We start from the raw sequence: 16,763 nt of genomic DNA on the forward strand, positions 1-16,763 counted from the left end.
GCAACTAAATGTGTGTGTGAAACAAAGTAGTTCATTAGTGTCCAGTAAAATAATCACAACACAGTCGATCCCGGATGTATAGATTGCTTATCACGCTGTCAAAGAATGCCCTTGAAAATCCTATACGAAGTATAGCCCATTGGACGTTTATCAAACTCCTGAAAATGAAACAAGGAATCCAGCATTCAGTACAACGCTAGCCATGTAGCAAAGCTAACCCGACTTACTGAAAGGAACTGGCAGCTTCACTTGCCTTACTGCCGAAGGCACTGCAATAAGCAAACATCTTGATGAAGGATTACTGTGCCTTAGTGCAGTGGTAACAGGTCTCCTATGCCAGGCAGTGGCTTTATTGCAAAGCAGGCAAGGCCTAGCAAAGCGACAAACGGCCTCTTTGCATCCCTGTTGGTCCATCATACTCTTCTGGGTTTCAGGTAAACTTATTCACCATCATGCACTATATAGCATGTTATCGACGTATGAAAGTAGTTTGTGATCACATTAGAGTTCAGCATATCCAGGACTGACTGTATGTGAGACTGTCAGTAGCAACATGGTAACGTTGCAGAAAGCACAAATGGTGCTTTGCTGTCATTCCAAGAGCAGCTATGCCATGGAAAGTCTGAAGCGTGTGAATTAAAATGATGCTTAATTTGACATCGCAGCTTGCTACACAAGTTCACAATGCCTGACATCCTTGGTGCTAGGAGGGTGGAATGAACGAGAGACATGGAGTGTTCTTTTGTACAATGGCTTTAATAAAATTGGTATGATACAGTACAGCTACCTTTCTCTCTATACCCTCTTTTATGTACAGAGAATAATAATAATAATAAAAAAAAACATATCTTCATATGAAGTGTTAGACACAAGCCTAAGAATGAAATCCGGTTGGCTGATACAGACAGTGCCAGGTTCCTGCACCACTACCACCGTATTACTTAATGCACCGCTTTCTCTTTGAGGCACACAAAGTCCATCTTTCTCAGTTTCAACGACCACCACCGCAGGATGCACGACGAAGCCACAACAATATGTGGACTGTTTGCCACATGGCTGCTGCAGTTTTTGTCTTGGCACATAACAGAAAACGTCATTCAGGAATCTCGGTGCAGAAACAGATAAAAGTGCTTACATCTGCCAAAGAGAGACCACTTCGAGCAAAAACACTTTGCAAGCAGGACGATACCAAAACCTTGCCTGGAGAACTTTTGTTGTGCTGCCCACACCATTCAAGAACACCAACTAACAATTAAAATGTAGTCTACTACAAGCACCAAAGATAGGGTCATGTGGTGGCAGTTTGGAAATAGAGGAGCGACTGGTGTATTGCGAGAGAAAGCAACAACACTGTGGTTTCATGGTTTCAGAAGCACAGAGTACAAACGCTGATGATGCAAGGGTATACAAATGGCCTCAAAGCAGGGCCTGAAGTCTGGTAGATTAAAGAAATAGAAAAGCTGAAACTAGACGTTCACACATTCTTTGCCTCTTCAGTAGTGAAGCGGCTTTCGAAAGGAATGTATCAAGCACGAGAGCACCATCTGACATGTTCAACACCACACAAAAGTGTGCTGAAGAAATTAAAAGAAATGCATCTGGCCATGTTCATCAACACAGGTGCTTAATCAAAAATAATATGAGGATAAAGAAAAAAGAATAATAATATCTTGAGGGGCTAAAACAAACAAGATGACTTCTAAAACTAAGAGGCCACCAAATGCGACAGGAAACAATTGTACGCCACTCGCTAGGCCTGTTAGAAAAAAGGGGCTGCTGTGTCTCACTGCCTGCAGTGTAGTACAAAATCACGTGATGACCAGCACGTGGCTATCCTCTGATTTCATTACAAGTAGGAAAGACGTTTCTTCTGCCTTTTTCAGGCATTTATTCATGTTTATTATTTCATGCCCTTTGGGAGGAAACGGAAAGAGAGAAAAAGAAAAAAAATTACCTGGTTTGCAACCACTCAAAATGGAAACAGAATAAAAGATTGCTTCTGCAAATGAAACTGCACACAATGATGGCCATAAAGCGTATGTGCTGATAATAATGATGATAAAAAAAATTTTTGCTTAGCATATATATCTTATCTGAGGCACTCTCGCTGCTTGTTGGTGCCATGAAAGCCTATGCCACAGCGCAGCAGATAAATAAGAGGAGGCCAAGAGCACCAAGTTATGTCAAAGAAGAATTCAATGATGAATAAATAGTCACACTGTGAAGGTTAAAATAGAGATGTTATGCATTCCGCATGCGTGCTCTTTGCAAACTGGAGGAAATGACGGTTGTTTTTAAGCTGAGTGAACTTAGAGAAACAAGTGTGGCACAAGCTGAAGCAGATGGGATGATGGGTTTTGGGCAAAGCTTGCATGATGACAACTCGCAAAAGAAAGCATGACCTTATTGCAGTTGCAAAGCATTCAGTCTATTCAATCAATGCACAGAGAGGAGTCATGGCCCAGCACCGATTTCTCACTGAAAACCGGCAACAACAACATGGCGGCATTACTGCACAACACACAAAGCATCATAGTAACAAAGTGGCTTGCACTGCAGTTCATGGCAAATGCACTCAGTGCATAGGACTGGAGCCACCCTGCTGCAGACAACTTCCCAACCAAATATCAGCACCACCTGACAAAATGTGGCAGCCGTAGCGCAGCTGAGGGGCCTCAAAGATGCTCATCAACAATAGAGTTAAGCACCTCGAAATGAATTACTTTTAGCAAATTTTCTCAGGAGTCCTGACCTTAACATATCTGCAGAGGCAACCATTACAGTCTTCCAAATTGAAAATGTACGTTTATGCTTTCAAATTCAGCTACGATTGGTACATGTGAAATGCGGTATACTGGTATGTCAGTTTCATCGCCCGCTATTAGACCCAGCAACTCTACAATGGCATGTGTTAGGCAGTCTGTGAAAAACATTTACGAAACGTAAAAATTAACAGACTGAAAGCTTGTAACACTTCAGAAACAATCCTAATCCTGGTGAGCTGACTCTATGTTACGACAAATGACAAAGTCTGCACCTCGGCACCCAACGTGCTGCACAACAAAATGACAAAGTCTGCACCTCGGCACCCAACGTGCTGCACAACAACAATCTACCCCCCTTTTTTTTAATAAGCATCAAAGCTGTGAGGCTAATAAAGCATGCAATTTAAACAAGCTAACAAGATGGCATATGCTAACCCCACGTAGCCAACAATATACAAGGAACCTTAGAGCTGCAATATTTCAAAACTGTTGCCCGATTTTACTACTAGCGCCAGAAGTTGGTCAAGTTGGTCTTCCCAGTGCTGCACTTCTTCTGTCAGTTACAATATCATAAAAATCATCCTCAAAAACAATAAAAATGGCATTTGAATTGCGTGGTGATCAGTGATGCTTGATAAACTACACTGACCAAGCCATTTAAAGCCACTCCTTCCAAACAACATTTGGAAGCAACAGTAGCATTTAAAAAAAAAAAAAAAAAAAAAAACGAAAACCGATGCGAGAAACGATACCGTAGGCAACTGTTTTGAGCTAACACTTTGATACAGAGCACGTCTGCAGTGCATCTCCACAAGAGGTCAATGCTCCTTTGCTCTGTCTGCCAACAACACTTTGCCTCAAATCCCTGCAAAGTGTAGGACAGGACAGGCTCGTTCCAAAGGGTGGCTCCCGTCAACAACGCCAGGGTATGGCGCTACGGGGAACGCATGGCGCACTGCTATCAAGTGCAGAGAAGAAAAAAATCCAAAAGCAACAAACTTGCTTCATCAGGCCTGCCATGGAAACTCGCTTGAAACCAAGCAACTCAACGCTGTTGGTTAAGCTGAAACTTACACATCTGTTATCTCTGCAAAGAGAGAAGCGTCAAGCTTTCACAATTTTCCACAATGGGTAAGCATTAGTAAAAGTTGTGTCATAAAACACACAACATAAATTTCAATAATGTAATGAGATTGCTCAATGCCTGCTTCCAAAGTAACCTAAATTCCTTGCTTTACAGTTATTCTATGGTAATTTATACCCACATTGATAAAAAAAAATGGCAGCAGTGCAAAACGGTGCAGCTTTTTAAAGTCTATAGAGCAGCAAATTCTAGCTTGTTGAGTTAGTGCATGACACATTGAAAATAATCAGCATAACTTATTACTTCGTGAATATCTATACGCATGTGAAAGGCACTGCAAATAATGAACAGCAGAGCATCTCACTGATGATCTTAGTAACAAGAAATAATGGCTGAATAACACCGACCAGCCCCGCATAGGAGCAAGCCTGATAGCAGCAAGTGGCTACAATGAAGTAGCAGGTCATAAAGCCAGCAAAAAGGCCAAGTCAGGTTCATGAGCAAGGCCTACTCCTCCCGGGTGTGTTGCAATGGATGTGCAATACAAATGAGGCAGCTTTGGGCAGGTCGTGTCATCACAACAATGTGCACCACTCGTGGGCTCAATGAAAGGTCACAGCACAGAAAAGAAATGGGTGAGGACGGAACAGATGCAAAACACAATGTGTTTCAGTGGCGAGAAAGATGAGGGGATGGAGGTTGAATAGGTGAAGGGGGAAGGAAGCAGCATTGGGCGTGACAGTCCAACAATCCTTCTATGACTGGCAGCAGCAGATGCCTTTTTGGTGCACTGGCAGTTTCATCTGCGCTTAGATCGCCTCCGCTTCTTCTTCTTGGCTAGTGCTGGGCCCGAGCCTTGGTCAGAGGTGGGTGAAGGAAGGTCTCCTTCGTCACCTCCAGCCTCCTCCTCACAGTTCCCTGCATGGACATCAGCAGGCAATGCAACACATGCGAGGCCACACAAAAGACAAAGTTGACTGGTGCAAGCACAAAAGGTGGTGTGTGTGCCAGAGCTATACCACAATTAGCACGCCAAAAGCTAAGACTGCTGTGTGGCTGAAGAGAGGTTACATGCAATTTCATCAAGTGTTTGTTCCAACTAAAATTAGATCCTATGGCTCTTCCTGCCAATTTTCACTTTTTTTTTCTTTTGCATAGAAAATTGTATTTAATAATTTTCCCGCCACTTGCTTCAAACTTGTGATGTCAGCACTGAAAAGGACTCCAGGTTCACTGCTTGCAAATGGACAACAGTAGTCTAGACTCAACATTCGAAGAAAAAAAACATCACCTTGCTGCTGGAATGCAATTAAATTGGCTCGCAAAAATGGCTAGTGATGGCAACATCAATAGAGTCAAACCTCAAGATAAACATGTACATTAAAAATTAGTGGCTACACTGAACTCAATACTTAATATTTTAACAAACACATGCAATTCTTACATTACATAGCACTGCACACAGTTATCCACGAAATGAATCTACTGCACTTGTACTGCCAAGCGGACTCTGTTCAGATGGCAGAAGACAGGTTAGTTGCACAACCACACCAGTCACAACACAAGTGACTGATGGTGATGCGACGAGTGTTCGTCCTTTCTCTCACACTAGCGTACATATTGTGCACTCTTCAATGGCACCGCAGAAGACAGAGCAGTGGGTTTTGAGGGAAGCAGTGGTCAACAGTTGTAGCGCTGCGTCCTGTACTCACGATGGGTGTCACAGTGGTGAAAATGTCTACATATACCTTTCAGCCCAATGTACCATCTTCCACGAGGCACAACAGTGATTCGGTGAAGCCACCCTAAAATGTGCACGACCTGCCCCTACTGTGTTTCGGCAGTGCATTGGGAGACAGTGCTTAAGCTTTGGTCAAGGTATTCCATTACTCTCGGAAAGGATTGTTTCAGTAGCTGCCCTTTCAATGTCTAAACTCTGCAGCTCTTGCATACATTTTTCTGATGAAATTTTGTATCGCAAATTTTAGTTAACGTGAAAACGTTTATTTTTCACCTATTCACTACAACAAGGTTCCACTTTATTTCATTCGTTTCTCACCTTTTTTTTTCCTAACAAAAGCTCTGTTTTTGGCGCACACATCACATTAACCATCAGAATGCGGTCATCTATTGATACAGGCTAATTTAAATTTGTCAGTACCATCCCTTAAGGAAACAAAGCCTTAACAATTGTTTCAGCACCTCATGCTGTCAGAGCTCAATGTGCAAATAAAGAGCTTCCCTTTCAATGATACATAAAAATTTCAGTAAATTGAAAGCATAAATTATTACCTTAAGATTATGTGTGCTTGTAAGCAGTGGCACAAACTAGCAAGATTTCTTCAATGAAAACTGATAAAGCTGCTTTAGGCCATGTTGAAACCAACTAGCTTCCTGTGGTTTGCCAAGCTGAGGCTCACCACAATGCATTCAAATTAAATTCTCCGTAATAATGTTGCATACAACTCCCTTGCCACATTCAATGACTGAAATCAGATAGTTATTTTTTTGGAAGATGCACTGTTGGCACGTGTTAATGACAGTGACGATGTTGGTATAAGAAAGAAGAACCCAGCTAACTGGTAATCGCTGGCTATTATCAGCAGATTCTACAATACAATGACGCATCTGATAATTTGAACTGCAGGCAAATCCGAATATCTACGTTACCTGAGGAAACCTGAAATGATGCTGACGACACTGCATTTCATTTTAAGTTCAACTCAATATACATATCATAACATGGGTCCAGACATACTACAGCAAGAACTGTAACTGAACATAGACAAGTGCATGCTCGTTCACTAGCTACCACCGCAAAAATGAAGACTGATGGTGAATGTCCCAGGTCAGTCTCTGTTGGAGCTGTGACAAGGCATTGAAAGGATTCATTTCTTCCACATACTCTGTTTCACACAGGATGCAGCGGGCCTCAAAAGGTTCCTTAGTAAAGTTGGTGCACCAGCGAGCAAAGGATCTACTTAAAACAGCCAGAGTGAGTGAGTGGAAGTCCAGGCCACCCTGCAAACTCACCTTTTCAGCAGTAAGGGTGCGAGTCAGAGATGCTCCGGACACCATGGGTGCTAGTCGACCACCGTGCTGGACAGAGTCAAAACCGCCAACCACCAATAGCAAAGAAGTCCCAATCCAAGTTTAGAAAAAAAAAAAAAAAAAGGGGAGCAAGCAGCATGCAGCCAGGCACGTTAATGACAAAGCGATCCACACTAGTGGCATGCCGGTCAATGTTAAAGCTTGTATATTCCCTCCATAGGAATGCTGTGGTGAAGGTTCCATGAATTCCCTCGGTTGTTTCAAGAAAAAAAAAAAAAAAAAAAAAAAAAAAGGGGCGCAATCATCCCGGCTGTCAAGAGGAGGAACAAGTATGTGACATTTGCAGAGTGCAACCTTGTACCTTGGTTAATATTACGAAAGTACATTTAGCCATGTAGCGTTTGACTTCAATAACAGACTTCTATCACGAGATCCTGCAACTATGCTGTACTGTGATTTAACCACTTAATGTGCTGTTTTTCACTTTGCATGTACAGGAAACGCAGACATTGAGTTGCTAAGCTCAGTTCAGTGGTATTAACTTCAGTGAGCTTATGATCAACTAAATTTAAACCTGAAGTGCAAGTTGATTGCAGTGCCATAATATTGGTGTACAAGTATCATAAGCCCTCCAGTGCTTTGTCATGCAACAAGGTTAAAAAAGAAAGAAAAAATCCCCGCAGCATTTAACAAGCACCGACGAAACTTCAAAAAACAGGTCGCTAGGCTGAAAAATTAACTGGCTGCACAGTTGCAATTTCTGAGCTTTGTCCCTAGCCTGAGGAACTTCAGCTGTTGGCCTGTACATTTGCCAGTCGTCCGAACTCCTCGAACTCCTTTTCAAAAGAAGTCCTCCGATTTCAATGGCACATGTGCGCACATTGTTTTTCTAGGACATCAAAACTACATGCTTGTCATGGACTTTTTGGTGTTTTTGTGACGCAGTCTCCATGGCTTCACCGTGCTTTTGCATTTTTGGCAGTATCTTTTCTTCTGAGGGGCCATCACATTACTTTTATTGCCAGTCGTGTATCAAGTCATTTTCATTTTCTTACTCATCCTGCATGACCACATTACAGCCCCCCTTGTACACTGTTATGCTGTCTAATCAGGAAGTACACGTTTCTATGGACATCATGTTTCCTTGCATGTTGTCGAGTTGGTTTAGCCTTTAATTTAAGTAGAGAAAAACAAAACAAAAACAAACTTCACCATTTGATATGCAAAAGAAAAGGGTAACAACAATTGCTTTGTTTACCTTTTCTCAACACTTTTTTTGTTTCGTTTCCACATTGGACAGCCATTTGATTCATGCCAAAGAAACATGGGACGTTCCCTATGCTCAAAGATATCTAACTCGGCACACTACAAGATGCTGTTACTGCTTTCAATTTTGCAGCAGTTCCTGGCTATGTCTTACTAACATACTCGCACACCTATCTCACATGTAACTGTGACTACAACTGCCACCGTCAGTTTTCAACAGCAGCAAGTATTCGGGAATGGTAGCATGAGCTTGGTAAACTTCCATAAAAGACAATGAGCAAAAGAGACCAAGGTTACTGACAAAATTCAACAGCTGGGAAAGTGACAATTATCACCAGGCACAAAACACTGGTTCCCAACGCTTTTCTGCTCTTTACACTAGGGTTCAATGGTTGTAGGCTCTAGATACAGTTTAGACTATGCAAGGCAAATGCAGGCAGTACTCAACACCTTCACTAAATATGACACCCAAAATGCATTGTAGAAATAGCACCAGACTTGACGGCTCCACTATGGCTAGTATGCACTGGGGTGGCGCAGTGGTTACCGCGCTCGACTATTGTTCCCAAGGATGCAGGATCAAATCCTGGCCTCGGCGGCCGCTTTTCCACGGAGGCGAAAAGCAAGACGCCCGTGTGCTGTGCGATGTCAGTGCACGTTAAAGAACCCCAGGTGGTCGAAATTTCTGGAGTCCTCCACTATGGCGTCTCTCATAGCCTGAGTCGTTTTAGGACGTTAAACCCCACAAACCAAACCATTACGTAGTTGCTGCACAAGTCAAATTTCTGTATAAGTGACATTACAGTAGAAGGTGGGTGAGTTTGTAGTTTATAACTGCTGCAACAATGTGAGTCTGTTCTCTCCTGTTCCATCTTGGTTCTGCGCTGCTGCTTTAGCAGTTATGACACAGCAACCTCGAAAATGTTGAATAGCACTTCAAATATAACAGCGATACTGTGAGATAGCTTACTAAAGTCACAGAATGTGCACAAGATGGACACATCACTTTCATTAGATATGTTACACAGCTGATTTTCTGAGGATTTTCATGTATACAGCGCCTTGTGTACATAATTTGCTTTGCACAATGTACGATATACATGAGTTATGTACTACAGTTTTCAGTTATTATTATATTACCCGCACTGCCCATTTTATTTTCCTTGCTCTACATTTCAGTTCTTTGTGTTTTGTTTTATTCACCTTTTGTGACTGTGTAACATTGTGCCATTTTTGTTATCGCAACAAGTGGGTTGCGTGTAAATAACTTTGGTTTTGTCTTGAGCATCATTTGAGCTCCTGTTATATTTGCTGCTGTATACACAGTAAAAGCTCGTTAATTCGAACGTCACAGGATCAGGAAAAAAGTTCGAGTTATCCACGTTTGAATTATCAAAATGGCCTCCAAACAACTCACAAAATATCATTTGAATTATGGTAAATTTACCGTATTTACTCGCGTAGCCAGCCCCTGATTGATTGATTGATTAAATTAGAAAAATAAACAGCATGCAACATGCACAAAGGGCCTTCTCTCAACTCGAACAACATGCACTCCAACGGAAGCAGCAAAATTATTGGGCAAGGTGACAAGTTATGCTGTGGCAACTGAGGTGTGCATTCTGGAGGGCACTTACCATTGTCATTGGTTCCATCTTCATGCCTTCCATGTAGCTCCAGAGAGAGGATCTTCTCAGTAGTTGTCTCAATCTGAAAATGCAAATGACTTGATAAAGTAATGTGTGGAAGTTTAGTACAACATGCCTAAGATGACACGGTCAAAGTTACTTCAAGTGAGGTGGAAAAAAAAAAAGTAAGAAGAGAGAATTACGAAGGGCTACAAGAAAACTCCATGCATGTCCCAATGCAATCAGCAACTATACCCACAGTGAAATTGTTAATCAACAATACACACAAAACGATTAGTTACAGGAAAGCGCAATGAGTTCCAGGAAAGGCATGAAAGCTTTAGGTTATGTAACATGTTAATTACAAGTTACAGAGGTTGGGAAAAGGTACACTGAAGTTAGCTATGTTATGCTTTCAGCTATGGGACAAACGTTCCTGATATCTATGGCAGGCAGTGCCTGAAGACCTTGCATTTCAGTGGATTGATAGAAACAAAACTATAATTAATGCTTTCTTTTCGAGGTGCAGTTAGACGACAAACTGTAGTGACAAAACAAAACAGTGTTAATGAACAGTATTTTGTCATGTGGTTTTGCTATAATGACTATGAGTATGCTGTCATTGAAGCAACATTCAATTGAAAGCCTGAACTATGCTTCAGTACAATTATCAAGTGTCTAGATGCACGTCATGGACGCACAGATTTGAACACAAGCTTGCTTTCGGTCACGAGTATCATACATCAAAAGAACCAAGATGTACACAGAAGATAAAAAGAGAGAGAGAAACCCCAAAGAGAAGAGCTGAACAGTGTTCCAAGTGCCAGCAAAGTTCATGCTCCTTCTAGGCACATGCAAGCCAACTAGATGAATGAGTGCTTCTCATGTCTACTGTGCTTTGAAATTCAAGAAATGTTTGGATGCTCTCTACATTGTCTACATGTTCAGCTTAAAAATACAGCTCAGAAATATAAAAATACGAGCAGGCAATGCTCATTTCATTTCGCAGTGCAGCAATGCAGCCACAAAAGAGAGAGAAGACAAAGACAAAGCTCTCTACAGGCTAAGAACAGCGCCAAAAAGTGGGAGCTGCAAATCAAGCCTGCCCCAAAACCTGGCACGTGCACTGCTGGAAGTAGCAGACGAAAGAATTCACAAAAGAGCGAAGTTGGGCGAGACTCGCATCTTAGATGCTGCCATTCCCTCGCTTCCACAGCTACAGCGACTAAGGTGCCACCAACAACCAGAGACCGTGAACAACAAAGCAGCTGAGTGCCTCTACACTGTGGGATGCAGAGCCCCGAAAAATGCGACAGTGTTTTGTGGGCGTGGAAAAAAAAAAGAGCACAGCGTGCCCAGTGACAAAGTTCGAGGGCCCTTCTCCCTGCTCCTCCTCCCTGAAGCAAGGTTACCTCTTTTTCGACCACTTTCTCAACAAACTCGAGCGTGCGCAGGCGGGCCTCCCCCGTCTGGGGGTCGATGACTCGCTCAATGCGGCGGGACACAGTCTCGTCCACGACGTGCTCCCGCTCCACCGTGCATGTCTGCCCGTCACGCAGTGTCAGCACCAGCCGAGGCAGCTCTTCGTCGCCGAGCAGCGCCTTTGCACGGCAACAAGCCATGCTCAGACAGACAGACCCCCCATCAGCCCTCTCCGACCGAACCGTTAGTCTCTTCGACCCTGGACGGCAATGCTACTACCAGACACCAACTACCGAGAATTAGGAAACATTAACGGTTAAACATTCGAAAACAGCTTATCCCTTTCTTTTCCAAGCATGGCTGATGCACTCCAGTACTTTAATAATCTTTTTATTGCTTAAGCAACAATGCTATCAAAAAGCAATGATGATAATGCAAATGGCAGCTACACATGTAAATTGTGCCGGCAAATGGTAAGTGGTCTTGAGCTCGAAATAACAGCTCACAAAAAAAGCAGTTAACAAACAAGAGTATTTATGAGGCTCATCACTATTTCTTGGCAGAAAGTCTGCCTTCCTGAAGGAATTTTGTTCATGTTCTTGCTTCTCCGCAACATTTACACTAAACAGGAGAACTGTGTTGATAAATGCTGAATTGGGACACAAAGCCATACAATGTGCAAAATTTGAAGCACAGCATCTAGATAAATTAATTCTTCAAGGAAAGCAGCTTTAGGACATATAATATATATATATATATATATATATATATATATATATATATATATATATATATATATATATATATATATACACGCATAGACCCACACAGTGCACCACTAGAAAGTGTCACTAAAGGGGCGTCACTAAAGCAGTGTGTTTTGGGTATTAAAAGTCACTATTTGTGTTTAAATGGGCAACTTCAAAATTCGACTTATTTGTAATCAGGAAGTTGGAGAGCATTCTATAAAACACTTGAAACAGCAATTGTCCACTTGTCACCCAAGTATTATGGACAAGATGTTATGTTTTATCCATTAGAAAAGAAAAAAAAGAAATCCTGGGAAACATAAAATATACATGGCTATTTGCATGCTGTTATAGCGGTGCTCTAAAATTGGCTAATAGATGAAGGAATCCCTCTTCTGTCTACTGCTCAGAAGGGACAGAGCTGCAATGTATGTCATCTGTGTTAGCAACTGGTTTCTCAACATGTTTAAGACGTGCTGGAAACTATAAGCTGCACATTGGCTGCACATCGGCCAGCCAGCCACGACGGGAGTACTCCCGTCGTGGCTGGCTGGCCGATGTGCAGCCAATGTGCAGCTTATAGTTTCCAGCACGTCTTAAACATGTTGAGAAACCAGTTGCTAACACAGATGACATACATTGCAGCTCTGTCCCTTCTGAGCAGTAGACAGAAGAGGGATTCCTTCATCTATTAGCCAATTTTAGAGCACCGCTATAACAGCATGCAAATAGCCATGTATATTTTATGTTTCCCAGGATTTCTTTTTTTTCTTTTCTAATGGATAAAACATAACATCTTGTCCATAATACTTGGGTGACAAGTGGACAATTGCTGTTTCAAGTGTTTTATAGAATGCTCTCCAACTTCCTGATTACAAATAAGTCGAATTTTGAAGTTGCCCATTTAAACACAAATAGTGACTTTTAATACCCAAAACACACTGCTTTAGTGACGCCCCTTTAGTGACACTTTCTAGTGGTGCACTGTGTGGGTCTATGCGTGTATATATATATATATATATATATATATATATATATATATATATATATATATATATATATTATATGTCCTAAAGCTGCTTTCCTTGAAGAATTAATTTATCTAGATGCTGTGCTTCAAATTTTGCACATTGTATGGCTTTGTGTCCCAATTCAGCATTTATCAACACAGTTCTCCTGTTTAGTGTAAATGTTGCGGAGAAGCAAGAACATGAACAAAATTCCTTCAGGAAGGCAGACTTTCTGCCAAGAAATAGTGATGAGCCTCATAAATACTCTTGTTTGTTAACTGCTTTTTTTGTGAGCTGTTATTTCGAGCTCAAAAAATAAAGTATACGCTGGCTCTTATCTTTCACCGTATCTAGCATATATGTGCGCTGCTTTGGAGGCAGGACAATGCGTCTTGCAGTCTTGGCGCTAATTTGCATTTCCTTTGCTGCCGCCCACATCGGTCTTCCAGCATGATGAAAATGGTGCTGAAACGTTGGTGAGGTGAAGTCACCTCATGTCTGGAGACAACAACACCACTGTTTTACAACACAGAGGGGGCCCCAAACACCCTTACTATTATGCAGCTGTTCTGCTCACTTTCCTGATGGTGAAAGCATTTAACAGAACTTTGAAAAACCATCATATCCGCAAAGTCTGTATCGCAGAAGCAGATATTTATCTTCCTAGTTTTCCTATACATAAATTTACCGCAATGCAAACGATTTTGGAGTTTTTTTTTTTTTTAAGATGCCATTCAATTAGGGCATTTTTCAAACCCATTAATTTTTTAATTAACGAGATTTTACAGTATACAATGCTCAATAGAATTCTGATCAAGTTTTGCTTTAAGTTTGAAGCTTAAGAATATAAAGGAACTCTAGTGGTGCACTGCTATTTTTCAGAACTTCACGGCATATAGCTGTGATGCCCTGGTTAATACAAAAGTACTATTTTCATGCAATTCCCCCCCCCCCCCCTCCCCCCCTCTTTTCCAAGAAAGAAATAAAGTATACGCTGGCTCTTATCTTTCACCGTATCTAGCATATATGAAGCACACAGGGGAGTTACTTTTTATCTCAGCAAAGGATTAGGAAGACCGCAGATAATATTATACAGCCCATTTACCAGAGGCCTTTAGGCACATTTAACACAAGAACACAAGTGACATGAAAACAAACCACAGGGACAAGCAGGAGACATGCAATGCAAACACCAACGACTGCTGCACAGTCACCATAATGCATGCAAAATAACAGCACACAACACAACATAGTTGTCAAGGCAGCAGACACAAGGCAAAAAAAAACACACAAATGACGGGACTCCAAATAGGATGGAGGTAACGTGATGAATTCACATGACTTTCCACAAGTCCAACAGGGCAAGAATTGCACCTACAATACAATTCCACAATTAAGCTAGGGCAATACAGTCAGATCTGTCTAAAGCAACTTGGAAGTGTCAGAGGCTTCACAATGCTGCTGTGAGAGGAGGCATTACCTGATAAGGCACTGACTAAGCTTTCTGTCAAATCTAACATGCTCAGCTTAGCGCAAATATATACACGGACAACACAGACGTAGATGGGACAGTGTGGACGCCAAAACATTACATATGCTATTTGAACATCCAAGAGGACAAGAAGTCGCGGTGGGAGAAAATTTTATTGGTGCTATAACTGTGTTGCCTTAAAAACATGCTGCACGCTTTTGCAATAATTTTTTTGTTTTTGTTTCCGGGTAGAGAGTTTGCTGAAATTTGCTTTCTATGCTCACAAAAACTTCGCTGTATCGACATAATTTCGTTAACTCGAGAGAAAGAATATGTGCAATTCAATGGAAGCAAGAAACTGAAATGAAAAAAGTTTGTTATATCGCGAACTTCGTTATACTGAGGTTTGTTGCATCGAGGTTCAACTGTACTACAGGCATGAGAAACCAACCAAATAGACCAGAGCTGTGTGAACCACAAAATTTCGCATGCGAATCAAGTATTTTTTCAATATTTCTCAGATACTGCTAAGTTTGCTTACAGATGAAATCTTCTGCAAGCCATTGGCAGAAAAAAAGCACATTTACTAGAAATGTGTTAATGCAAATATTTGGGTGCAAACTGAATGCAAATAATGAAAATTGGCTGCAAACAAAATAAGGAAAAAACAAAAATTCCAAAATTGTGGCAGATGGCTGAACATAAAAAGAAATGGCTTCCCGCAAAATTCAACTATAAAAAAAAAGAGCTCTTGAAAAAGAAATTTTTTTTTTTATAGCCATTATCAGCGTAATTTGCCATAATTAAAAGGCATACAATTCAATAAATAAGAAAGCAGTAATCCCGCTATAATATAGGTTGTTCTCTATTATTTGACAATGATTGCTGTGAGGAAAAGTCTGAAACCACATTTACTTATTTGCTCGCATGGAAAAAGGAGCTTACTGAATGCTGCTGAGAAACCCTGTAAGGTAGAGAAGTCCTTACTAGAGGAGTGACATCAGCTGTGTATTAATGGCCAGTAAAGGCAGTGGCAAAATGCAACAAGTTGGCTCGCTAAACAGAAGAGTGGCAACCTGAGCAGCAACACTATGGGGCCGTCCCTTGTGATATCGGAAGGCTAAAAAAGCGTTGGCTGTGGAATGCCGCCCGGAATGCAGCGCTAATGTTCACACATAGTTCACTTAGCCCTAGAGTATCGATTTCTCCAAACTGCAGATCGCATGATCGGCTTCAACTACGCAAATGCTGTTGCAAACTGCGGAGGCACACACACAAAAAAAGAAAATGCAGCCTGTTAGGTTTGCTAGCGCGTGCTCATTCTACACGATGCTTCTGCACAGGATGGCTTTGAACCTGATGCTTCTATGACACCCTTTTTTTTTTTTCCTTGTCCAATCAGGCCAAAGATGCATAATTTTTAGGTTCTGATGAACACTGAGAAAGATCAAAGTTCTCCACAAGTAGGGTTCGCTTTAGTGCACGTGGTTATCTAAAACTGAGATGATTGTTATCAGTCAAGCTCACAGCTAGTTGTTGAATTCATTGTGATTTGATGCACTCTGATGCACTGATGTTCTACATGGTGTTGCACTTCGTTTTCTGATATGCAACTGCTCAGTGGCAACACCTCTCGATGGCTATCACCGCATTACAGTGGACACCCAGTGAACAAAACTTATTTGGACAAAAACTCCAAATAGACGTTATTAAGTAGGATTATTTGTAGGGGTGTGCGAATATTATAGATTTTGAGTAGTTTTCTAATAATATAAGCGATTCAATTTGCACTGGACCATTATTATTAAAACTGTATTAGCGAATAGCTTGAATAGTTAAAGCATGGTTAAAGCACGTCCAGAAATGATGAATTCCTAGTTGATCTAAACTAGGAATTCATCATTTCTGGACGTTGAGGAGGTTCTTGATCAATGCTTTAACTATTCAAGCTATTCGCTAATACAGTTTGAACAATGACAGTCCGGTGCAAATTGAATCGCTTATATTATTAGAAAACTATTCAAAATTTATAATATTTGCACACCCCTACAAATAACCCTACTTAATACCGTTTATTTGTAGTTTTTGTCCAAACAAGTTTTGTTTACTGGGTGTCCACTGTAAACTATTAATTGCTCTGTACCATTAAAATGAAAAGCAAATGCGCTAAGACTCAGTCTCCTGGAACAAAAATATTCTCTATTTTTGAATTTGGTTTTAGTTGTCCGGTTCTTAGTTCATTTGATGCTGACAGTATTTGCTAAAATCTGATATGTGCTTCATTTTTGTACATCTGCAATAAGAAATGTCTGAGCTC

At 41.2% G+C, this 16,763-nt stretch overlaps 1 protein-coding gene across 10 annotated transcripts in view; it reads right to left on the bottom strand.

Moving 5' to 3' along the window:
- LOC146190732 (protein scribble homolog) overlaps positions 1–16,763 on the bottom strand; it is a 175,756-nt gene that overhangs the window by 13,751 nt on the left and 145,242 nt on the right. For 3 of the 10 annotated variants that reach the window (XM_084601106.1, XM_084601111.1, XM_084601103.1), the window contains 3 exons: positions 11,207–11,395; positions 9,804–9,876; positions 720–4,767 (listed from right to left, as the gene is read on the bottom strand). In XM_084601106.1, the coding sequence (XP_084457232.1) occupies positions 4,649–4,767; positions 9,804–9,876; positions 11,207–11,395 (381 nt within the window). In that variant the 3' untranslated portion in view covers positions 720–4,648. Of the gene's footprint in view, positions 1–718; positions 4,768–6,882; positions 6,949–9,803; positions 9,877–11,206; positions 11,396–16,763 lie in introns of those variants that run through there. The other 7 variants (XR_014706574.1, XM_084601105.1, XM_084601108.1 and 4 more) reach the window with 7 other exon arrangements.

Source organism: Amblyomma maculatum, chromosome 4, assembly GCF_055883805.1.
Source record: "Amblyomma maculatum isolate TAMU_Amacu chromosome 4, ASM5588380v1, whole genome shotgun sequence".
NCBI classification, from domain to species: Eukaryota; Metazoa; Arthropoda; class Arachnida; order Ixodida; family Ixodidae; genus Amblyomma; species Amblyomma maculatum.